General features: G+C 64.9%; 1 protein-coding gene across 1 annotated transcript; it reads left to right on the top strand.

Moving 5' to 3' along the window:
* Nucleotides 1-6114: 6114 nt before the first annotated feature.
* On the top strand, nt 6115-23304 carry COQ2 (coenzyme Q2, polyprenyltransferase). Its single transcript, XM_054172676.1, has 7 exons — nt 6115-6352; nt 9090-9256; nt 12452-12573; nt 13377-13462; nt 17006-17139; nt 20237-20425; nt 23016-23304. Exons 1-7 carry the CDS (start codon nt 6139-6141, stop codon nt 23169-23171), a joined length of 1068 nt encoding a protein of 355 aa, XP_054028651.1. The 5' UTR covers nt 6115-6138; the 3' UTR covers nt 23172-23304.
* The last annotated feature ends 1116 nt before the right edge of the window (nt 23305-24420 follow it).

Below are 24420 nucleotides of genomic sequence, written 5' to 3'. Positions count from 1 at the left end.
CAGGGATGAGGGTGCTGAGCAGCAGGGATGGGGGTGCTGAGCAGCAGGGATGGGGTGCTGAGCAGCAGGGATGAGGGTGCTGAGCAGCAGGGATGGGGTGCTGAGCAGCAGGGGTGGGGGTGCTGAGCAGCAGGGATGAGGGTGCTGAGCAGCAGGGATGGGGTGCTGAGCAGCAGGGGTGGGGGTGCTGAGCAGCAGGGATGGGGGTGCTGAGCAGCAGGGGTGGGGTGCTGAGCCGCTGCCATGCCCAGCCTGCGCCTCTGCCATGCCCAGCCTGCGCCCCTGCCGTGCCCAGCCTGCGCCGCTGCCGTGCCCAGCCTGAGCCTCTGCCGTGCCCAGCCTGAGCCTCTGCCGTGCCCAGCCTGCGCCCCTGCCGTGCCCAGCCTGCGCCCCTGCCGTGCCCAGCCTGCGCCGCTGCCCTGCCCAGCCTGAGTCTCTGCCGTGCCCAGCCTGAGCCCCTGCCGTGCCCAGCCTGAGTCTCTGCCGTGCCCAGCCTGCGCCTCTGCCGTGCCCAGCCTGCGCCCCTGCCGTGCCCAGCCTGCGCCGCTGCCGTGCCCAGCCTGAGCCTCTGCCGTGCCCAGCCTGAGCCTCTGCCGTGCCCAGCCTGCGCCCCTGCCGTGCCCAGCCTGCGCCCCTGCCGTGCCCAGCCTGCGCCGCTGCCCTGCCCAGCCTGAGTCTCTGCCGTGCCCAGCCTGAGCCCCTGCCGTGCCCAGCCTGAGACTCTGCCGTGCCCAGCCTGCGCCTCTGCCGTGCCCAGCCTGCGCCCCTGCCGTGCCCAGCCTGCGCCGCTGCCGTGCCCAGCCTGAGCCGCTGCCGTGCCCAGCCTGCGCCGCTGCCGTGCCCAGCCTGAGCCGCTGCCGTGCCCAGCCTGAGCCCCTGCCGTGCCCAGCCTGAGCCGCTGCCGTGCCCAGCCTGCGCCTCTGCCGTGCCCAGCCTGAGCCGCTGCCGTGCCCAGCCTGCGCCGCTGCCGTGCCCAGCCTGAGCCGCTGCCGTGCCCAGCCTGAGCCCCTGCCGTGCCCAGCCTGCGCCGCTGCCGTGCCCAGCCTGCGCCCCTGCCGTGCCCAGCCTGAGCCCCTGCCGTGCCCAGCCTGCGCCCCTGCCGTGCCCAGCCTGCGCCGCTGCCGTGCCCAGCCTGCGCCCCTGCCGTGCCCAGCCTGCGCCGCTGCCGTGCCCAGCCTGAGCCTCTGCCGTGCCCAGCCTGAGGCTCTGCCGTGCCCAGCCTGCGCCGCTGCCGTGCCCAGCCTGAGCCGCTGCCGTGCCCAGCCTGCGCCTCTGCCGTGCCCAGTCTGAGCCTCTGCCGTGCCCAGCCTGCGCCTCTGCCGTGCCCAGCCTGAGCCGCTGCCGTGCCCAGCCTGCGCCGCTGCCGTGCCCAGCCTGAGCCGCTGCCGTGCCCAGCCTGCGCCCCTGCCGTGCCCAGCCTGCGCCGCTGCCGTGCCCAGCCTGAGTCGCTGCCGTGCCCAGCCTGCGCCCCTGCCGTGCCCAGCCTGCGCCGCTGCCGTGCCCAGCCTGCACCCCTGCCGTGCCCAGCCTGCGCCGCTGCCGTGCCCAGCCTGAGCCTCTGCCGTGCCCAGCCTGAGCCTCTGCCGTGCCCAGCCTGCGCCGCTGCCGTGCCCAGCCTGAGCCTCTGCCGTGCCCAGCCTGCGCCTCTGCCGTGCCCAGCCTGCGCCGCTGCCGTGCCCAGCCTGAGCCGCTGCCGTGCCCAGCCTGCGCCGCTGCCGTGCCCAGCCTGAGCCGCTGCCGGGCCCCGCCTGCGCCGCTGCCGTGCCCAGCCTGAGCCGCTGCCGTGCCCAGCCTGAGCCCCTGCCGTGCCCAGCCTGAGCCGCTGCCGTGCCCAGCCTGCGCCTCTGCCGTGCCCAGCCTGCGCCTCTGCCGTGCCCAGCCTGAGCCGCTGCCGTGCCCAGCCTGAGCCTCTGCCGTGCCCAGCCTGCGCCCCTGCCGTGCCCAGCCTGCGCCCCTGCCGTGCCCAGCCTGCGCCCCTGCCGTGCCCAGCCTGAGTCGCTGCCGTGCCCAGCCTGCGCCGCTGCCGTGCCCAGCCTGAGCCTCTGCCGTGCCCAGCCTGCGCCCCTGCCGTGCCCAGCCTGCGCCGCTGCCGTGCCCAGCCTGCGCCCCTGCCGTGCCCAGCCTGCGCCCCTGCCGTGCCCAGCCTGAGCCGCTGCCGTGCCCAGCCTGAGCCGCTGCCGTGCCCAGCCTGCGCCCCTGCCGTGCCCAGCCTGCGCCCCTGCCGTGCCCAGCCTGAGCCGCTGCCGTGCCCAGCCTGAGCCGCTGCCAGGGCGAGAACACCTCAGAGAGCCTCTGGGGGCTGCTGCAGCCCTTTCTTTGCAACCCTTTTCCCCCCAGGCCTCCCTCCCCTCTCCCCCCAGGCCTCCCTCCATCCTCTCTCCCCAGGCCTCCATTCCCTCTCCCCCCAGCTCTCCCTCCATCCTCTCCCCCCAGGCCTCCCTCCCCTCTCCCCCCAGGCCTCCCTCCCCTCTCCCCCCAGCTCTCCCTCCCCTCTCCCCCCAGCTCTCCCTCCATCCTCTCCCCCCAGGCCTCCCTCCCCTCTCCCCCAGCTCTCCCTCCCCTCTCCCCCCAGCTCTCCCTCCCCTCTCCCCCCAGGCCTCCCTCCCCTCTCCCCCCAGGCCTCCCTCCCCTCTCCCCCCAGGCCTCCCTCCCCTCTCCCCCCAGCTCTCCCTCCCCTCTCCCCCCAGCTCTCCCTCCATCCTCTCCCCCCAGGCCTCCCTCCCCTCTCCCCCAGCTCTCCCTCCCCTCTCCCCCCAGCTCTCCATCCCCTCTCCCCCCAGCTCTCCCTCCCCTCTCCCCCCAGGCCTCCCTCCCCTCTCCCCCAGCTCTCCCTCCCCTCTCCCCCCAGGCCTCCCTCCCCTCTCCCCCAGCTCTCCCTCCCCTCTCCCCCAGCTCTCCCTCCCCTCTCCCCCCAGGCCTCCCTCCCCTCTCCCCCCAGGCCTCCCTCCCCTCTCCCCCCAGCTCTCCCTCCCCTCTCCCCCCCAGCTCTCCATTCCCTCTCCCCCCAGCTCTCCATTCCCTCTCCCCCAGCTCTCCCTCCCCTCTCCCCCCAGCTCTCCCTCCCCCCTCCCCCCAGCTCTCCCTCCCCCCTCCCCCCAGCTCTCCCTCCCCTCTCCCCCCAGCTCTCCCTCCCCTCTCCCCCCAGGCCTCCCTCCCCTCTCCCCCAGCTCTCCCTCCCCTCTCCCCCCAGCTCTCCCTCCCCCCTCCCCCCAGCTCTCCCTCCCCCCTCCCCCCAGCTCTCCCTCCCCTCTCCCCCCAGCTCTCCCTCCCCTCTCCCCCCAGGCCTCCCTCCCCTCTCCCCCCAGCTCTCCCTCCCCCCTCCCCCCAGCTCTCCCTCCCCTCTCCCCCCAGCTCTCCCTCCCCCCTCCCCCCAGCTCTCCCTCCCCCCTCCCCCCAGCTCTCCCTCCCCTCTCCCCCCAGCTCTCCCTCCCCTCTCCCCCCAGCTCTCCCTCCCCTCTCCCCCCAGCTCTCCAGCCCTGCCCACAGCTGCAGAGCTTCTGGGCACAGCAGGAAGCCAACCCCAACCTCTGCCCCCCTGCTGCCTCCTGTCTGGAGCTGTGGGAGGCTGCTGCCAGCTGCCTGGGCTCTGAGTGCAGGGCCAGGGGCACCCTTTGGAGATGTGTTTGGGAGCTGGGAGGGGGGGAAGCTGCCCAATAAAAAGGTTGTGCTGCAGCTCAGGCTGGCAGGGAGTGCCTGCAGCCCCCCTGCAGCTCTGCTCTGTGCAGGCAGCACCAGCAAGGAGCTGAGGAGAAGGGAGGCAGAGGCCCAGGCAAGAGCAGCTGCTGGCATCTGCCCAGGCTGGTGCCCAGGGTTTGCCACTGCCCCCCAGGGCATCCTGGCCACCCAAGAGGGAAGCCAGGAGCTGAGGGGTGGCCACTGCTGGGGCAGGGCTTGGCTGGGGCCCTGCACTCAGCTGGGGGCGAGAGCCCAGTGCCCAAACGCAGAGCAGGGACCAGTGGTGGCCTTGGGCTGGCTCCTGGGAGCAGTGCTGGCTGCCAGCTCTGCCAGTGAGAGGGGCAGTGGCACTGAGGCTCCACTGCAAGGCTGAGATGAGAGCAAGCTGGGTGCTGACACTCTGGAGGGAAGGATCCAGCCAGGGGGCCCTGGGCAGGCTGCAGAGCTGGCCCCAAGGCAACCTCCTGAAGCTCAAGCAGGCCAAGGGCAAGGTCCTGCAGCTGGCTGAGGGCAGTGCCAAGCACAGAGCCAGGCTGGGGGAGGAGTAGCTCAGGAGCAGCCTGGGGGAGAAGGCCTTGGGGGGGTCAGGTGGTGCCAAAGTGCCCAGGAGCCAGCACTGGGCCCTGGCAGCCCAGAGCCAGCCCTGTGCTGAGCTGCAGCCAGAGCAGGGAGAGAGCAGCACAGGGAGGGGATTCTGCCCCTCTGCTCTGCTCTGCTCAGCCCCCACCTGCAGCACTGCCTCCAGCTCTGGGGCCCCCAGCACAAGGACCTGGAGCTGCTGGAGAGGCTCCAGAGGAGGCCACAGAGATGAGCAGAGGCTGCAGAGCCTCCCCTGTGGAGCCAGGCTGGGAGAGCTGGGACTGAGCAGCCTGGGGAGGAGAAGGCTGCAGGCAGACCTCAGAGCAGCCTCCCAGTGCCTGAAGAGGTACAGGGAGGGGATTCTGCCCTCCTGCTCTGCTCAGACCTCACCTGCAGCACTGCCTCCTCAGACGTCACCAGGAAGGCATCCAGGGCTTATCTGGGGGCAAGGGCAGTTGGCTCTGGCACAAATTCCACCTCTGAAGGTTTCCATCCCAGAGCTTGGGTTGCTCACCTTGGACTCACTGTTCCTGGAAGGCAGCACCTGAGGCGCCAGGAGACCTTGGCCTGGGGCAGCGCTGGATGGAAGGGGAGATAAGGAAACATCATTCCCACCACACCAGGAGCAGTGTCAGCAGCAGCTGAGCCAGTGGGGCACAAAGAGCTGCTGCTGCTTGCCCAAAGGCTGAGCTGTGCCAGTCCCTGGAGGGGTTTGTGGCAGCCAGCAGCCAGGGCCCCTTCCAGGGGCTGCAAATCAGCTGGCAGCAAGGTCGCTCCTCAGCTTCAGCTCAGCTCCCTGCAGAGTGCCTGCAGGCAGGGCAGGGTTTGCTCCCCAGGGCACACAGGCACAGCATCAGAGCCACAGAGAGGTGCTGCAAAGCTGCTGAGGGCACTGCAGCAGCTCTGGGGAGGAGAGGCTGAGAGCCCTGGGGCTGTTCAGCCTGGAGCAGAGCAGCCTGGGGGGGGGGATCTGATCAATGCTGATCAATACCTCAAGGGTGGGGGTCAGGAGGATGGGGCCAGGCTCTGCTCAGTGGTGCCCAGGGACAGCACAAGGGGGAAGGGCACAAAGTGGAACAGCAGAAGCTGATCTGAGCATGAGGAGGAACTTCTGTGCTGTAAGGGGGAGGGAGGCCTGGGGCAGGCTGCTCCCGGGGGTGGTGGAGTCTCCATCTCTGGGCACATTCAGAACCCTCCTGGCTGTGTTCCTGTGTCACCTCCTCCAGCTGCCCCTGCCTTGGAAAGGAAGGGTTGGACTGGATGACCTCCAGAGCTCCCTCCCAAGCCCTTCCATGCTGTGATTCCATGCAGGGGTTGTGCTCAATGACCTCCAGAGCTCCCTCCCAAGCCCTTCCATGCTGTGATTCCATGCAGGGGTTGTGCTCAGTGACCTCCAGAGCTCCCTCCCAAGCCCTTCCATGCTCAGGCTCCCCGGGACCCGGACGGGGGCTCAGCCTCCAAGACCCGGGTGGGAGCTAAGGCTCCCGGCGCCGGGCGAGGGCTGAGGCTCCCCGGGACCTGGACGGGAGCTCAGGCTCCGGGCGCCGCACGGGGGCGCAGTCTACGGGGCCTGGGTGGGGACTGAAGCTCCGGGACCCGGACGGGAGCTGAGGCTGCCGGGGTCCCATCCGGGGGCTGAGGCTGCCGGGGACCCATCCGGGGGCTCAGGCTCCGGGACCCGGACGGGGGCTGAGGCTGCCGGGGACCCATCCCGGGGCTCAGGCTCCGGGACCCGGACGGGGGCGCAGTCGGGAGGCTCCGAGAACCAGACGGGGCTGAAGCTCCGGGACCCGGGCGGGCGCCAGCCCCGCTCCCCGTGCGCGCTCCCCGTGCGCGCCCCCCGCGCATGCGCGTCGCCGGTGCCGCGCGGGGGGCGGCGGGAAGATGGCAGCGCTGCTGGCGCGGCTCTGCCGGGGCCGTCCCGGCCTGCGCGCCCCCCGCCTGCCCCTGGCCGCGGCCCCGCCGCTCAGCCGCCCCCCGGCGCCTCGCCCCCCGCCGCCGCCGCGGCCGCTCAGCTTCTCGGCAGCCGAGCTGGTGCGCGCCGCACCGGGCCCGCTGCAGCCCTACCTGCGCCTGATGCGGCTGCACCAGCCCGCCGGTGAGCGGGGCCGGCACGGAGCGGGGGGAGCCCTGCAGCGGGGCCGGCACGGAGCGGGGGGAGCCCTGCAGCGGGGCCGGCGCGGAGCGGGGGGAGCCCTGCAGCGGGGCCGGCGCGGAGCGGGGGGAGCCCTGCAGCGGGGCCGGCGCGGAGCGGGGGGAGCCCTGCAGCGGGGCCGGCGCGGAGCGGGGGGAGCCCTGCAGCGGGGCCGGCGCGGAGCGGGGGGAGCCCTGCAGCGGGGCCGGCGCGGAGCGGGGGGAGCCCTGCAGCGGGGCCGGCGCGGAGCGGGGGGAGCCCTGCAGCGGGGCCGGCACGGAGCGGGGGGAGCCCTGCAGCGGGGCCGGCGCGGAGCGGGGGGAGCCCTGCAGCGGGGCCGGCGCGGAGCGGGGGGAGCCCTGCAGCGGGGCCGGCGCGGAGCGGGGTCGGCGGGAGCGGGGTCGGCGGGAGCGGGGTCAGTGCTGAACGGGGTCAGTACTGAACAGGGTCGGTAGGGAGCGGGATTAGCATGGAGCGGGGTCAGTAGGGAGCGGGGTCAGCAGGGAGTGGGGTCAGTAGGGAGCGGGGTCAGTACTGAACAGGGTCGGTAGGGAGCAGGATTAGCATGGAACGGGGTCAGCATGGAGCGGGGTCAGCATGGAGCGGGGTCGGCAGGGAGCGGGGTCGGCAGGGAGCGGGGTCAGTACTGAACAGGATCGGTAGGGAGCGGGGTCAGCATCAAACGGGGTCAGGATGGAGCGGGGTCGGCAGGCAGCGGGGTCGGCAGGGAGAGGGATCAGCGTTGAACCGGGGTCAGGATGGAGCGGGGTCGGCGCTGAACGGGGACAGTACTGAACAGGGTCGGTAGGGAGCGGGGTCAGAACGGAGCGGGATTAGCATGGAGCGGGGTCAGCATCGAACGGGGTCAGGATGGAGCGGGGTCGGCGCTGAACGGGGACAGTACTGAACAGGGTCGGTAGGGAGTGGGGTCAGAACGGAGCGGGATTAGCATGCAGCGGGGTCAGCATCGAACGGGGTCAGGATGGAGCGGGGTCGGCAGGGAGCGGGGTCAGCATGGAGTGGGGTCGGCAGGGAGCGGGGTCAGCACTGGGCGGGGTCGGGATGGAGCGGGGTCGGTAGGGAGCGGGGTCAGCGCTGAACAGGATCGGTAGGGAGCGGGATTAGCATGGAGCGGGGTCAGCATCGAACGGGGTCAGGATGGAGCGGGGTCATCATGGAGCGGGGTCGGCAGGGAGCGGGATCAGCATCGAATCGGTGTCAGGATGGAGCGGGGTCGGCAGGGAGCGGGGTCGGCATCGAACGGGGTCAGGATGGAGCGGGGTCATCATGGAGTGGGGTCGGCAGGGAGCGGGGTCAGCACTGGACGGGGTCGGGATGGAGCGGGGTCGGCAGGGAGCAGGGTCAGCGCTGAACGGGGTCAGTACTGAACAGGATCGGTAGGGAGCGGGGTCAGCGTCAAACGGGGTCAGGATGGAGCGGGGTCGGCAGGGAGCGGGGTCAGCATCGAACGGGGTCAGGATGGAGCGGGGTCGGCAGGGAGCGGGGTCAGCATCGAACGGGGTCAGGATGGAGCGGGGTCGGCAGGGAGCGGGGTCAGCGCTGAACGGGGTCAGTACTGAACAGGGTCGGTAGGGAGCGGGGTCAGAACGGAGCGGGATTAGCATGCAGCGGGGTCAGCATCGAACGGGGTCAGGATGGAGCGGGGTCGGCAGGGAGCGGGGTCAGCACTGGACGGGGTCAGTACTGAACAGGGTCGGCAGGGAGCGGGATCAGCATCGAACCGGGGTCAGGATGGAGCGGGGTCGGCAGGGAGCGGGGTCGGCAGGAGCGGGGTCGGCAGGAGCGGGGTCGGCAGGGAGCGGGGTCATCATGGAGCGGGGTCATCATGGAGCGGGGTCGGCAGGAGCGGGGTCGGCAGGGAGCGGGGTCGGCAGGGAGCGGGGTCGGCAGGAGCGGGGTCGGCAGGAGCGGGGTCATCATGGAGCGGGGTCATCATGGAGCGGGGTCATCATGGAGCGGGGTCGGCAGGAGCGGGGTCGGCAGGGAGCGGGGTCGGCAGGGAGCGGGGTCGGCAGGAGCGGGGTCATCATGGAGCGGGGTCATCATGGAGCGGGGTCGGCAGGAGCGGGGTCGGCAGGGAGCGGGGTCGGCAGGGAGCGGGGTCAGCGCTGAACAGGGTCGGTAGGGAGCGGGGTCAGAACGGAGCGGGGTCAGGATGGAGCGGGGTCGGCAGGGAGCGGGGTCAGCGCTGAACAGGGTCGGTAGGGAGCGGGATCGGCAGGAGCGGGGTCGGCAGGGAGCGGGGTCAGCGCTGAACAGGGTCGGTAGGGAGCGGGGTCAGCGCTGAACAGGGTCGGTAGGGAGCGGGGTCAGAACGGAGCGGGGTCAGGATGGAGCGGGGTCGGCAGGGAGCGGGGGCAGCACTGAATAGGGTCGGCTGCCAGCGGGGTCGGCACGGCGAGGCAGCAGCCCCCGCAGCGCTCATCCCCAGCCGCACTGGGGGCTGCGGCGGGTCGGGAGGTGCTCGGCGGTGTGGCTCTGGGGTCCTGTCCCGCTGCTCTTCGCCGCGGCCGCACGCACCCTGCCTTCGTGCTCAGGGTTTTGCCCGAGCCGGCTCCGTGATGCCGCTGCGGGGCGGCCGCGCCGTGCCGTGCCGCGCCGTGCCGCGCCGTGCCGCGCCGTGCCGCCCCGCTGGCCCCGGCCCGGCTGACGGCGGGGCTCGGGGGCTGTGTCTCGGCAGGGACGTGGCTGCTGTACCTGCCCTGCAGCTGGAGCATCGCGCTGGCGGCCGCGCCGGGCTGCCTGCCCGACGGGCGGATGCTGGCCCTGTTCGGCGTCGGGGCGGTGCTGATGCGCGGCGCCGGCTGCACCATCAACGACATGTGGGACCGGGACTACGACCGGAAGGTCAGAGGCACCCCGCGGGCTGCGGACCGACCCCCGCCCAAGTGAATCCTTCAGCGCTTTGGCTTGGGAGGGACCAAGGCTGAAACTCGACCCCTTCCCCCCCTACACAGCTGTGCTCCAGGCCCCATCCAGCCTGGCCCTGAACACTTCCAGGCTTGGAGCCTCCACAGCCTCTCAGGGCAGCCTGTGCCAGTGCCTCACCACCCTCCTGGGCAGGAGTTGCTGCCTCAGGTCATAGAATCATAGAATCAGTGAGGCTCAGCAAGTCCAACCTGGGACCCAATCCCCAACCCCTCCTGACAGCTAAACCCTGGCTCCAAGTGCCACATCCAAGCCCCTCTGGAACACCTCCAGGGCTGGGGACTCCACCACCTCCCTGGGCAGCTCATCCCAGAGGCCAATTCCTCTTGCTGGGAAGAACTTTCTCCTCCCCTCCAGCCTCAACCTCCCCTGGCACAGCTACAGACTGTGTCCTCTTGTTCTGCTGCTGGGGGCCTGGCAGAAGAGACCAACCCCCAGCTGGCTCCAACCTCCCTGCAGGTTGTGGAGGTCTCATCTCATCTGCCCATCTTTGGCAGGGTGTAGGACTGGATGATCTCTTGAGGTCCCTTCCAACCTCTCATGTGCTGTGACACTGTGATCTCAATCCAGCTGCTCCCAACTTGAAGCCATTGTCCCTGCTCCTGGCACTCCCAGCCCTTGGCCAGAGTCCCTCCCCAGCCCTCCTGGAGTCCTCCAGGTACTGGGAGGCTGCTCTGAGGTCTCTCTGCAGCCTTCTCCTCTCCAGCAGCCCCAGCTCTCCCAGCCTGGTCCCACAGGGGAGGCTCTGCAGCCTCTGAGCATCTCTGTGGCCTCCTCTGGAGCCTCTCCAGCAGCTCCAGGTCCTTGTGCTGGGGGCCCCAGAGCTGCCCCAGCCCTGCAGGGGAGGGCTGAGCAGAGCAGAGGGCAGAATCCCCTCCCTGCCCCTGCTGCCCACACTGCTGGGGCTCAGCCCAGCACAGCCTTGGCTTCTGGGCTGCCAGCTCCCCTTGCTGCCTGCTGGGGAGCTGCTCCTCCCCCAGCACCCCCAGGGCCTTCTCCTCAGCACTGCTCTCTGCCCCTTCCCCACCCAGCCTGGCTCTGTGCTTGGCACTGCCCTCAGCCAGCTGCAGGACCTTGCCCTTGGCCTGCTTGAGCTTCAGGAGGTTGCCTTGGGGCCAGCTCTGCAGCCTGCCCAGGGCCCTCTGGATGGATCCTTCCCTCCAGCCTGGTGTCCCTGGCAGGCTGCTGAGGCTGCCTTGCTCCAGCTGCTTGCTGAGCCCAGCTCAGGTCCCCTCAGCTGCCCCAGCAGCAGGGAGCCTCTGGCAGGGCAGGGCCCCAGCTGCAGCACTCTGAGTTGCTGCCTGGGCCCTGGCTGTGTCTCCTCCTGGGCCAGCAGAGCTCTTGCCAGGAGCAGTGCTTCCTGGAGTGCTGTGAACTGCCTCTTGGCAAGGGCTGTTGAGAGCTCTGTGCCCAGCCCTCAGCTAACCTCCTGTTGCCTTGGGTTTGTCATCTCCCTGGTGGCTCAGAAGGGGAAGGAGGCACAGGGCAGGGCCTGGGGTGGGGTAGGAGGAGTGGCTGGGAAGCTGCCCCAGCAGAGAAGGGCCTAGGGGTGCTGGTGGCCCTGGATGGACATGAGCCAGGCTGTGCCCAGCTGGCCAAGGTGGCCACCAGCAGCCTGGCCTGGATCAGCAGGAGCAGCTTGGAGCCTCCCAGAGCTTCTCTGGGCAAAGCTGTGCCAGTGCCTCACCACCCTCATGGGCAACTCTTGCTTCCTCAGGGCCCATCAACAGGGCTGGGGAGGGGGCTGGGGCACAGGGCTGGGGAGGGGGCTGGGGCACAGCCCTGTGAGGAGAGGCTGAGGGAGCTGGGGTTGCTTAGCCTGCAGAAGAGGAGGCTCAGGGGAGACCTTCTTGCTCTCTCCAGCTCCCTGCAGGGAGGTTGGAGCCAGCTGGGGGTTGGTCTCTTCTCCCAGGCCCCCAGCAGCAGAACAAGAGGACACAGTCTGCAGCTGTGCCAGGGGAGGTTGAGGCTGGAGGGGAGGAGAAAGTTCTTCCCAGCAAGAGGAATTGGCCACTGGGATGAGCTGCCCAGGGTGGTGGTGGAGTCCCCAGCCCTGGAGGGGTTCAGGAAGAGCCTGGATGAGGCCCTTGGTGCCATGGCTGAGTTGCTCAGATGGTGCTGGGGGGGAGGTTGGACTGGATGAGCTCTGAGGCCTTTTCTAACCTGGTTAATTCCTTCTCTGAACCTCTCTGAACCCCTTCCCTTCCCAAACCTTCCCTTCCCAAACCTTCCCTTCCCTTCCCAAACCTTCCCTTCCCTTCCTATCCCATCCAGCTTCTTCCAGTGTGAACTCCTTGCCCCTTGTGCTGTGCCTCCCTGCCTTGGCAGTGTCTTTTCCAAGCCCCTGGGGGCACAGTGTGGCTCTGGCACAGGTTGCCTGGAGGAGCTCTGGAGGTTCCAAGCCTGGAGGTGTTCAAGGCCAGGCTGGATGAGGCCTTGAGCAAAGCTGGGGAGCAGCAGGAGAGCTGGGGAGGGACTCTGGGCAAGGGCTGGCAGTGCCAGGCTGAGGAACAATGGCTTGGAGCTGGGAGAGGAGAGACTGAGAGTGGAGAGGAGGAAGAGATCCTTGAGAGTGAGGCTGGGGAGACTCTGGCACAGGCTGCCCAGGGAGGCTGTGGCTGCCTCCTGCCTGGAGGGGCTCAGGGCCAGGCTGGATGAGGCCCTGAGCAGGCTGGGGCTGGGGGGAGCTGTCCCTGCCCCTGGCAGGGGGCTGGGGCTGGCTGAGCTTTGGGGTCCTCAGCACTGTCTCCTCCTCTCACTGCCTTGATGCCTGCCCCAGCCTGCAGTGCTGCTGCCCCTGCAGTGCAGGCTGAGCCCATGGGGATGGCTTCCTGTCGTGAGGGAGCCTCAGTTCCTGCTTTCTCTGCCCCCCTGCCTGCCTCTCCCTGGCTGCTCCTGTGCCAGGGGTGTGACTCTCAGCTCCCTCTGTGAGGGCACTGGGTGAGGCCCTGGCACAGGGAGTGCCCAGCCCTGGAGGTGTGCCAGAGCCCTGTGGCCACGGTGGGGTTGGGCTGGGGGCTGGGCTGCCTGATCCTGGAGGCCTTCTCCAAGCTCAGTGGCTGTAGGGCTTGGTTGTGTGGGGCTTGACATTGGCATTGCTCTTCCCCTCCTCAGGTGGCAAGGACAGCAAGCAGGCCCCTGGCAGCTGGAGACATCTCCATCTTCCAGTCCTTTGTCTTCCTTGGAGGGCAGCTCAGCTTGGCTCTCTGTGTCCTCCTCTGCCTCAACAACTACAGGTGAGGGAGGGAGGCTTCCTTGGGCTGCACCATTTGATTCCAGGGGGAGAGCTGAGCACAGAGAAGCTGCTGGAAAGGTGCTGAAGTCAGAGAGACACAGAAGAGCTTGGAAAGGACCTCAGAGGTCCTCCAGCTCCAAGCCCCTGCCATGGGCAGGGACAGCTTCCCCCAGCCCCAGCTTGCTCAGGGCCTCATCCAGCCTGGCCCTGAACCCCTCCAGGCAGGAGGCAGCCACAGCCTCCCTGGGCAGCCTGTGCCAGAGTCTCCCCAGCCTCACTCTCAACAGTTTCTTCCTCCTCTCCACTCTCAGTCTCTCCTCTCCCAGCTCCAAGCCATTGTTCCTCAGCCTGGCACTCCCAGCCCTTGCCCAGAGTCCCTCCCCAGCTCTCCTGGAGCCCTTCAGGTACTGGGAAGCTGCTCTGAGGTCTCCCTGCAGCCTTCTCCTCCCCAGGCTGCTCAGCTCCAGCTCTCCCAGCCTGGCCCCACAGGGGAGGCTCTGCAGCCTCTGAGCATCTCTGTGGCCTCCTCTGGAGCCTCTCCAGCAGCTCCAGGTCCTTGTGCTGGGGGCCCCAGAGCTGGAGGCAGTGCTGCAGGTGGGGGCTGAGCAGAGCAGAGCAGAGGGGCAGAATCCCCTCCCTGTGCTGCTCTCTCCCTGCTCTGGCTGCAGCTCAGCACAGGGCTGGCTCTGGGCTGCCAGGGCCCAGTGCTGGCTCCTGGGGAGTTGTTCATCACCTCCCTGCTGCTTCTCTGTCTCTTGAGATCTGGAGGGGGACAGAGAATAAAGCTCTTGGTGCTTTCTGCAGCATCCTTCTGGGAGCAGCCTCCTTGTCCCTGGTGGTCACCTACCCTCTGATGAAGAGGATCACATACTGGCCACAGCTGTTCCTGGGTGAGCTGGAGCTGCTTTTCCTCCTCCTTTTCCCCCTTCAGCTGTAGCTTTGGGGGTGCTTTACAAATCAGGAGCTGAGCTCAGCCACCTGATGGCTTCAGAGCTGCTTCTGTGCCCCTTTGACAGCAGCACCTGAGGGACAGCAGCTCTGGGCTGGGGCAGAAGCTCTGGGCTGGGGCAGGAGCTCTGTGCTGGGGCAGGAGCTCTGTGCTGGGGCAGGAGCTCTGGGCTGGGGCAGGAGCTCTGGGCTGGGGCAGGAGCTCTGGGCTGGGGCAGCAGCTCTGGGCTGGGGCAGGAGCTGTGAGCTGGGGCAGGAGCTGTGGGCTGGGGCAGGAGCTCTGGGCTGGGGCAGGAGCTGTGAGCTGGGGCAGAAGCTCTGAGCTGGGGCAGAAGCTCTGAGCTGGGACAGAAGCTGTGAGCTGGGACAGGAGGTCTGGGCTGGGGCAGGAGCTGTGAGCTGGGACAGGAGCTGTGAGCTGGGACAGGAGCTGTGAGCTGGGACAGAAGGTCTGGGCTGGGGCAGGAGCTGTGAGCTGGGACAGAAGGTCTGGGCTGGGGCAGGAGCTGTGAGCTGGGACAGAAGCTGTGAGCTGGGACAGGAGGTCTGGGCTGGGGCAGGAGCTGTGAGCTGGGACAGAAGGTCTGGGCTGGGGCAGGAGCTCTGGGCTGGGGCAGGAGCTCTGGGCTGGGGCAGGAGCTGTGAGCTGGGACAGGAGCTCTGGGCTGGGGCAGGAGCTCTGAGCTGGGGCAGGAGCTCTGGGCTGGGGCAGAAGCTCTGGGCTGGGACAGAAGCTCTGGGCTGGGGCAGACGCTCTGGGCTGGGGCAGGAGCTCTGGGCTGGGGCAGGAGCTCTGGGCTGGGGCAGAAGCTCTGGGCTGGGGCAGGAGCTCTGGGCTGGGGCAGAAACTCTGAGCTGGGGCAGGAGCTCTGGGCTGGGGCCAGAGCTCTGGGCTGGGGCAGAAGCTCTGGGCTGGGGCAGGAGCTGTGAGCTGGGACAGAAGCTCTGGGCTGGGGCAGGAGCTCTGGGCTGGGACAGGAGCTCTGGGCTGGGGCAGGAGCTGTGAGCTGGGGCAGGAGCTCTGGGCTGGGGCAGGAGCTCTGGGCTGGGGCAGGAGCTGTGAGCTGGGGCAGGAGCTCTGGGCTGGGGCAGGAGCTCTGGGCTGGGGCAGAAGCTCTGAGCTGGGGCAGAAGCTTCCTGCAGCAGCTGGGAGTTGTCTGTTGCAGTTTGCTTTGCTTTTCTTTCCCCCCCACCCTGGGGCTCAGAATTGGTTGCTGCCTGTGCCAGAGTGAAGGGAGGCTGGAAAGGGAGAGAGGAAATAACTCTGTGCCCCCTGAGAAGCCCCTTCAGGCTGGAGGTCATCTGCAAAGCTTCTCCTCCCCAGGCTGCACAGCCCCAGCTCTCCCAGCCTGGCCCCACAGGGGAGGCTCTGCAGCCTCTGAGCATCTCTGTGGCCTCCTCTGGAGCCTCTCCAGCAGCTCCAGGTCCTTGTGCTGGGGACCCCAGAGCTGGAGGCAGTGCTGCAGGTGGGGGCTGAGCAGAGCAGAGCAGAGGGGCAGAATCCCCTCCCTGTGCTGCTCTCTCCCTGCTCTGGCTGCAGCTCAGCACAGGGCTGGCTCTGGGCTGCCAGGGCCCAGTGCTGGCTCCTGGGGAGTTGTTCATCACCTCCCTGCTGCTTCTCTGTCTCTTGAGATCTGCAGGGGGGCAGAGAACAAACCTCTCCAAACCTTTCTTTCCCCCCCATGGATTTGTCCTGCCTTGAGCTCTTCAGCCTCTCAGCCACCTTCCTGTGCAGGCCCTGGGGGTGCCTGGACTGCAGGTTGAGCTCCTAGAGCACTTCTTGGCCTTCCCCTCCCAGCTGCCTGCAGCTTCTTGGTGCTGCTCAGCCTGGAGGGGCCCCAGCTGGCTGCTGTGAGCTCCTCTGCAGCCCTGCTCTTGTGTTCCACTGCCTGCTGTGCTCTCCTGGCCTGCAGCTGGAGGGGGCTGGGGCTGCTGCCCTGGTGGCCTCAGGTGGTGGCTGGGCAGGGCAGTGTGTGGCAGTGCCAACTGCCCTGTGTCCAGCAGCTGTGTGGAGAGGAGCAGGGGAAGCAGAGGTGCCAGCAGTGCACAGCAAGCTGCTGCTGGCAGCCAGGCTCAGCCAGGCCACAGAGGTGCTTCAGCTGGAGGAGGCTCCCAGGGGCTGCAGCTGGGATTCCCCTGCCAGCACCCTGCTGGCTGCATCCCTCAGGGGCAAGGGCAGTGGCCTGGGGCCTGCCTGAGGTGGGCACTGCTGGGGAGCAGCCCCTGGCTGGGCTGGCAGCTGGCCCTGAGCCCCAGGGAGCACAGGAGCAGGGAAGCCTCTGGCTTGGAGCACACTCCCAAGCTGGCAGCTGCTCAGGGCTGCTGGAGAGGCACCAGAGGGAGACCTGCCCAGGGAGCAGGCCAGGGAAGTGTCCTCTGCAGGAGCTGGGGGGCTACCAGCCCTGCCCCCACCCCTCTGCAGTGGCTCAGGGGGAGCTGCTGGAGCCTGTGGGCAGAGGCTGCTGTGCTGGGAGCCCTGGCAGGAGCACACAGCTCTGCTGTGCTGCTGGAGCTCCCAGGGGCTGCAGCTGGGATTCCCCTCCCAGCACCTCCTGCTGCAGGGCCAAGGCACAGCACAGAGACCCAGAGCAAGCTCTGGGCTGGAAGGGGCCTTAGGGAGCACAGACTCAGAGAATTGCTTCACTTGGAAAGGACCTCCAAGGCCATCAGCTCCAACTCCAACCCAGCCCCCCCATGGCCACCAGACCCTGGCCTCAGGTGCCATGGGCACAGCTTGCTGCAGCAGCTCCAGGCATGGGGACTGCACCACCCCCCTGGGCAGCCTCTGCCAGGCCCTGACCACTCTGGCAGCAGAGAGATTGTTCCTCATTCCAACCTCAGCCTCCCATGGCACAATTCCAGGACACTTCCTCTCCTCCTATCACCCCCAGGGATGAGCATCCAACCCCCTCCCTGGGCAGCCTGGGCCAGGCTTGCAGAACCCTTGCAGGGAAGAAGTTTCTTCTCCTCTCCAACCTAAGCCTCCCCTGGGGCAGCCTGAGGCCATTGCCTCTCCTCCTGGCCCTTGTTCCTGGGGAGCAGAGCCCAACCCCCCCTGGCTGCAGCCTCCTCTCAGGGAGCTGCAGAGAGCAAGGAGGTCTCCCTCAGCCTCCTCTGCTCCACACTCCCCACCCCCAGCTCCCTCAGCTGCTCCTCCCCAGCCCTCTTCCCCAGACCCTTCCCCACCTTTCCTGCCCTTCCCTGGCCCTGCTCCAGCTCCTCAAGCTCCTGCTGGCAGCCAGGAGCCCAAAGCTGAGCCCAGCCCTCAAGCTGTGGCCTCCCCAGAGCCCAGAGGGCTGGGAACCAGCTGGGAAAGCTGAGGAAATTCTGTCCCTAGAGGAAGGAAGGGAAAAGGAATCCTAGGGGAGGGGAAGTCTGCTTTCAGCCAGAAGGCTTAGGCCTGTTCCCTACCTGCCCTTTGGAGTGCTCCTGGCCCTCTGGCATCCCCTTGTTTCTGACTTCTCTTTCCCCCTCTGTGTTTCCAGGCCTCACATTCAACTGGGGAGCCCTGCTGGGCTGGGCTGCCATCAGGGGCTCCTGTGAGTGGGCTGTGTGCCTGCCCCTCTACCTGGCTGGGGTGATGTGGACCCTGGTGTACGACACCATCTACGCCCATCAGGTAGGGCCAGGGTCTTGCTCAGGGCTGAGCAGAGCTATCAGAGCTGATCAGGGCTGAGCAGAGCTATCAGAGCTGATCAGAGCTGATCAGAGCTGATTAGAGCTGATCAGAGCTGACCAGAGCTGACCAGAACTGATTATAGCTGATCAGAGCTGATCAGAGCTGATTATAGCTGATCAGAGCTGATTATAGCTGATCAGAGCTGACCAGAGCTGATTATATCTGATCAGAGCTGATTATAGCTGATCAGAGCTGATTATAGCTGATCAGAGCTGATTATAGCTGATCAGAGCTGACCAGAGCTGATTATATCTGATCAGAGCTGATTATAGCTGATCAGAGCTGATTATAGCTGATCAGAGCTGATTATAGCTGATCAGAGCTGACAAGAGCTGATCAGAGCTGATCAGAGCTGATTATAGCTGATCAGAGCTGACAATAGCTGATTATAGCTGATCAGAGCTGATTATAGCTGATCAGAGCTGACAATAGCTGATTATAGCTGATCAGAGCTGATTATAGCTGATCAGAGCTGACAATAGCTGATTATAGCTGATCAGAGCTGATTATAGCTGATCAGAGCTGATTATAGCTGATCAGAGCTGACAATAGCTGATCAGAGCTGATTATAGCTGATCAGAGCTGATAATAGCTGACAATAGCTGATCAGAGCTGATTATAGCTGAACAGAGCTGATTATAGCTGATCAGAGCTGATCAGAGCTGATCAAAGCTGATCAGAGCTGATTATAGCTGATTATAGCTGACCAGAGCTGACCAAAACTGATTATAGCTGATCAGAGCTGACAATAGCTGATCAGATCTGATTATAGCTGATCAGAGCTGATCAGAGCTGATTATAGCTGACTATAGCTGATCAGAGCTGACCATAGCTGATCAGAGCTGACCATAGCTGATCAGAGCTGATCAGAGCTGATTATAGCTGATCAGAGCTGATTATAGCTGATTAGAGCTGATTATAGCTGATCAGAGCTGATTATAGCTGATCAGAGCTGATTATAGCTGAACAGAGCTGATTATAGCTGATTATAGCTGACCAGAGCTGACCAAAACTGATTATAGCTGATCAGAGCTGACAATAGCTGATCAGAGCTGATCATAGCTGATTATAGCTGATCAGCTGATTATAGCTGATTATAGCTGATCAGAGCTGATTATAGCTGATCAGAGCTGACCAGAACTGATTATAGCTGACCAGAACTGATTATAGCTGATCAGAGCTGATTATAGCTGAACAGAGCTGATCAGAGCTGATCAGAGCTGATTATAGCTGACCAGAGCTGACCAAAACTGATTATAGCTGATCAGAGCTGACAATAGCTGATCAGAGCTGATCAGAGCTGATTATAGCTGATCAGAGCTGACAATAGCTGATCAGAGCTGACAATAGCTGATCAGAGCTGATTATAGCTGATCAGCTGATTATAGCTGATCAGAGCTGACAATAGCTGATCAGAGCTGATCATAGCTGATCAGAGCTGATTATAGCTGAACAGAGCTGATTAGAGCTGAACAGAGCTGATTAGAGCTGATCATAGCTGATTATAGCTGATCATAGCTGATTATAGCTGACCAGAGCTGACCAGAACTGATTATAGCTGATCAGAGCTGACAATAGCTGATCAGAGCTGATCAGAGCTGATTATAGTGATCAGCTGATTATAGCTGATTATAGCTGATCAGAGCTGACAATAGCTGATCAGAGCTGATCATAGCTGATCAGAGCTGATCATAGCTGATCAGAGCTGATTATAGCTGATCAGAGCTGATTATAGCTGATCAGAGCTGATTATAGCTGATTAGAGCTGATCAGAGCTGATTATAGCTGATTATAGCTGACCAGAGCTGATCAGAGCTGACAATAGCTGATCAGAGCTGACAATAGCTGATCAGAGCTGATTAGAGCTGAACAGAGCTGATTATAGCTGATCAGAGCTGATCAGAGCTGATTATAGCTGATTATAGCTGACCAGAGCTGACCAAAACTGATTATAGCTGATCAGAGCTGACAATAGCTGATCAGAGCTGATCATAGCTGATTATAGCTGATCAGCTGATTATAGCTGATCAGAGCTGACCAGAACTGACCAGAACTGATTATAGCTGACCAGAACTGATTATAGCTGACCAGAACTGATTATAGCTGATCAGAGCTGATTATAGCTGAACAGAGCTGATTATAGCTGATCAGAGCTGATCAGAGCTGATTATAGCTGATTATAGCTGACCAGAGCTGACCAAAACTGATTATAGCTGATCAGAGCTGACAATAGCTGATCAGAGCTGATCAGAGCTGATTATAGCTGATCAGCTGATTATAGCTGATCAGAGCTGACAATAGCTGATCAGAGCTGACAATAGCTGATTATAGCTGATCAGCTGATCAGAGCTGATTATAGCTGATCAGAGCTGATTATAGCTGATCAGAGCTGACAATAGCTGATCAGAGCTGATCAGAGCTGACAAGAGCTGATCACAGCTGATCATAGCTGATCAGAGCTGATTATAGCTGATCAGCTGATCAAAGCTGACAAGAGCTGATCAGAGCTGACAATAGCTGATCAGAGCTGACCAGAACTGATTATAGCTGATTGTAACTGGTCAGAGCTGATCATAGTTGATCAGAGCTATGAGCACCCCAGCACCCCAAGGCCTTTCCTCCAGGGCTGCTCTGCAGCCAGTCCCTGCCCAGCCTGGCTCAGGGCCTGGGATTGCCCTGCCCCAGCTGCAGGACCTTGCCCTTGCTCTGGTTGCACCTGAGGGTGTCCTGGGCCCAGCTCTGCAGCCTGTGCAGCTCCCTGTGGAGGGAGAGGGAAGCCCTGTGGAGGAGGGGAGCCTGGCCCAGGGCCATGCAACCTCTGCTCTTGCCCTGTGTGGCTGCAGGTCCCCAGCCTGGCTGCTGGCCTCCTGGGGCAGAGCTGCTGCCTCCTGGGCGCTGCCGGCAGGCAGGGAGCACTTCAGGCCGAGCTGGCTGAGCTGAGCCCCTGGTGGGGGCTGGGCAGTGGAGCAGGGCTGCTGGTGCTCCCTGCTGCTGGGGCAGGTGCTGGCTGTGCTGCTGAGCTCTGCTTTGCCCCCAGGACAAGAGGGACGACGCTGCCATCGGGGTGAAGTCCACGGCGCTGCGCTTCCAGGGCCGGACCAAGCGCTGGCTCAGCGCCTTCAGCCTCACCATGCTCCTCAGCCTCTGCCTGGCAGGGCTCAATGCCAGCCAGACCTTCCCCTACTACTCAGCTGTGGCTGCTGCAGGCCTCCACCTCGCCCACCAGGTCTGATCCCTGCCCTGATGCCTTCCCCACCTTGGCAGCTGGGGGAGGAGGAAGCGGAGAGCTGTGCCCAGCCTCAGCAGCAGGGCAGCTCAGGGCCTGGGAGGAGAGCTGGGGCAGGCTGGCAGTGTCCTGCCTCTGGTGGCCAGCTCTGGAGCCTCTGTGCCAGGAAGGCTCTGGAGGGGCTGGAAGGTGTCCAGAGCAGGGCCAGGAGGAGGAGCAGAGGGCTGGAGCTGCTCTGAGCACAGCCTGAGAGAGTTGGGGTTGTGCAGGCTGCAGAGGAGAAGGCTCCCAGGAGACCTTCTGGTGGCCTCCCAGGAGCTGCAGGGGGCTGCAAGAGAGCTGGGGAGGGACTTTGGAGGGGGTGAGGGAGGGCTAGGAGTGGGGGGGCTGGAGCAGAAGTAGAAGTGGGGAGCTGGAGATTGGCTGTGAGGAAGAAGTTGTTGGCCAGGAGGGTGGTGAGAGCCTGGCCCAGGCTGCCCAGGGAGGTGGTGGAAGCCTCCTGGCTGGAGGTGTTTGCAGCCAGGCTGGAGGTGGCTGTGAGCAACCTGCTGTGGTGTGAGGTGTCCCTGCCCAGGGCAGGGGGCTGGGGCTGGCTGAGCCTTGGGGTCCCTTCCAGCCCTGCCAGCTCTGTGCCTCTAGGATTCTCTTAACTGCTTTCTGCAGACCTCCCCTGGACCTGATTGGAGTCAGAGAATCCTTTTGCTTGGAGAAGCTCTTCAAGCTCACCCAGCCCAACCATCCTCCAGCTCTGCCCAGGCTGGGGCTGAGCCATGGCCTCAACACCACAGCTCTGCAACCCCTCCAGGGATGGGCATCCAACCCCCTCCCTGGGCAGCCTGGGCCAGGCTGGCAGAACCCTTGCAGGGAGGAAGTTTCTCCTCTCCAACCTGAGCCTCCCCTGGGGCAGCCTGAGGCCATTGCCTCGTTCCTGAGGTCATGCCAGGGGAGGGTGAGGTTGGAATGAGGAACAATTTCTGTGCTGTTAGAAAGGTGAGGGCCTGGCAGAGGCTGCCCAGGGGGGTGGTGCAGTCCTCATGCCTGGGGGTGTTGCAGCAAGCTGTAGCCATGGCACCTGGGGCCATGGTGGGGTTGGGTTGAGGGTTGGGCTGGATGCTCTCAGAGAGCTTCTCCAGCCTGAATCATGCTGTGATTCCTCTCAGCCTGCAGCCCTTGGCCAGCCCAGGGGCATCCAATGCTGCTCCTGATTCCCAGCCCCTGCAATGAGGGCAGGGCAGCAACTGCTCCCAGCTCAGCCCTGCAGAGGTGGCCTGAAGGCCCTGGCACAGACTCACAGCCTGCTGGGCTTGGGTGGCTGCTCTGGAGAGCCTTTCCTCCAACCTCCCTGCTCCAGCAGGTTCCCTGAGATCAGCTTCCCAGGCCCTCAGTGCCCAGGGGGGGTTGGAAGCTCCCCAGAGCAGGAGACTCCACAACCTCTCTGGCAGCCTGCTCCAGGCTCCAGCAGCCTCACCCCAAAGCAGTTTCTCCTCCTGCTGAGGTGGAACCTCCTGGCTCCCAGTCTGTGCCCACTGCCCCTTGGCCTGTCCCAGGGCACCACTGAGCAGAGCCTGGCCCCTGCTGCTTGCCCCCCAGCCCTCAGCTCTTGAGAGGCATTGCTCAGCTCCCTCTCAGCCTTCTCCTCTCCATGCTGAGCACCCCCAGGGCTCTCAGCCTCTCTTTGTAAGAGAGAACTCTCAGGCCCCTGGGCATCCCTGGCCCTTCCTTGCCCTCTCACCAGCAGTTCCCTGTCCCTCTTGAACTGGGGAGCCCAGACCTGGTCACAACACTCTTGGTGTGGTCTGACCAGGGCAGAGCAGAGGGGGAGGAGAACCTCCCTTGCCCTGCTGCCCACACTCTGCTTCATGCCCTCCAGCACACCCTTGGCCTTCCTGGCCATGAGGGAACCTTGCTGGCTCCTGGGGAACCTGCTGCCCCCCAGCACCCCCAGGTCCCACTCCATGGAGCTGCTGCAAGCACAGCCCTGTGAGGAGAGGCTGAGGGAGCTGGGGTTGCTTAGCCTGCAGAAGAGGAGGCTCAGGGGAGACCTTCTTGCTCTCTGCAACTCCCTGCAGGGAGGTTGGAGCCAGCTGGGGGTTGGTCTCTTCTGCCAGGCCCCCAGCAGCAGAACAAGAGGACACAGTCTGCAGCTGTGCCAGGGGAGGTTGAGGCTGGAGGGGAGGAGAAAGTTCTTCCCAGCAAGAGGAATTGGCCACTGGGATGAGCTGCCCAGGGAGGTGGTGGAGTCCCCAGCCCTGGAGGGGTTCAGGGAAGGCTTGGATGTGGCACTTGGAGCCATGGTCTGGCTGTCAGGAGGGGTTGGGGATTGGGTCCCAGGTTGGCCTGGATGAGCTCTGAGGTCTTTGCCAGCCTGGCTGATCCTGTGGCTCCCAGCAGCTTCCCCCTGCCCTGTCCTGCTGCAGGAGGCTGTTCCTCCCCAGGGGCAGGACCCTACCCTTGCCCTGCTTCGCCTTCCTGAGGCTGCTCAGCTTCCCAGCCTGTCCAGGGGTGGCTGGCCAGCAGCATGGGCTGCTGGGCTCTCAGCCAGCTGGCTCTGAGCAGGGAGCTGGGTGCTGAGCCTGCTGTGCCCTTGCAGATCTACAGCCTGGACCCGGAGAGGCCTGAGGACTGCTGGCAGAAGTTCGCCTCCAACCGCACCGTGGGGGTCCTGCTCTTCACTGGCATCCTGCTGGGCAACCTCTGCAAGCAGCAGGGCTCCAGCCATGGAGAGGAGCCCTCAGAGGACAGGTAGCTGCTCCAGGCACTGCTGGCTGCAGAGGGAACCCCCAGCTGCCAGCACTGGGGCTGCTGCTTCCTGCCACGACCTCCCTGCAGAGGAGGAGGCTGTCCCCCGGGGGCGCTGGGAATCAGCCTTCAGTGGCTCCAGCCTCACGCAGGAGCTGCTCTGCTTGCTCCTGCAGAGTGCAAGCAACCCTCAGCTGGCAAGGCTGGCAGCCCAGCCCCTCACCAGAAGGAGTGACAGCAGCTGGAGAAGCCAGAGGGGCTCCAAGGTGGAAATAAACTCTCCCTGTCCGTGTGGGGTGGTTCTGAGTTGTGAGCTGAATGCTTCCCCCTGTGGCTCTCAGCTGGGAGCTGAATGCTTCCCCCTCTGGCTCTGAGGAGCTGGGAGCTGAATGCTTCCCCCTCTGGCTCTGAGGAGCTGGGAGCTGAATGCTTCCCCCTCTGGCTCTGAGGAGCTGGGAACTGAATGCTTCCCCCTCTGGCTCTGAGGAGCTGGGAGCTGAATGCTTCACCCTCTGGCTCTGAGGAGCTGGGAGCTGAATGCTTCCCCCTCTGGCTCTGAGCTGGGAGCTGAATGCTTCCCCCTCTGGCTCTGAGCTGGGAGCTGAATGCTTCCCCCTCTGGCTCTCAGCTGGGAGCTGAATGCTTCCCCCTCTGGCTCTGAGGAGCTGGGAGCTGAATGCTTCCCCCTCTGGCTCTCAGCTGGGAGCTGAATGCTTCCCCCTCTGGCTCTGAGCTGGGAGCTGAATGCTTCCCCCTCTGGCTCTCAGCTGGGAGCTGAATGCTTCCCCCTCTGGCTCTGAGGAGCTGGGAGCTGAATGCTTCCCCCTCTGGTTCTGAGCTGGGAGCTGAATGCTTCCCCCTCTGGCTCTCAGCTGGGAGCTGAATGCTTCCCCCTCTGGTTCTCAGCTGGGAGCTGAATGCTTCTGGCTCTGAGCTGGGAGCTGAATGCTTCCCCCTCTGGCTCTCAGCTGGGAGCTGAATGCTTCTGGCTCTGAGCTGGGAGCTGAATGCTTCCCCCTCTGGCTCTGAGCTGGGAGCTGAATGCTTCCCCCTCTGGCTCTCAGCTGGGAGCTGAATGCTTCCCCCTCTGGCTCTCAGCTGGGAGCTGAATGCTTCCCCCTCTGGCTCTCAGCTGGGAGCTGAATGCTTCCCCCTCTGGCTCTGAGGAGCTGGGAGCTGAATGCTTCCCCCTCTGGCTCTCAGCTGGGAGCTGAATGCTTCCCCCTCTGGTTCTCAGCTGGGAGCTGAATGCTTCC

The sequence above is a fragment of the Dryobates pubescens genome, chromosome 24 (genome assembly GCF_014839835.1).
Source record: "Dryobates pubescens isolate bDryPub1 chromosome 24, bDryPub1.pri, whole genome shotgun sequence".
Taxonomy (NCBI): Eukaryota; Metazoa; Chordata; class Aves; order Piciformes; family Picidae; genus Dryobates; species Dryobates pubescens.
The sequence above is the reverse complement of the archived record's forward strand: the minus strand, read 5'-3'. Positions and strand labels throughout refer to the sequence as shown.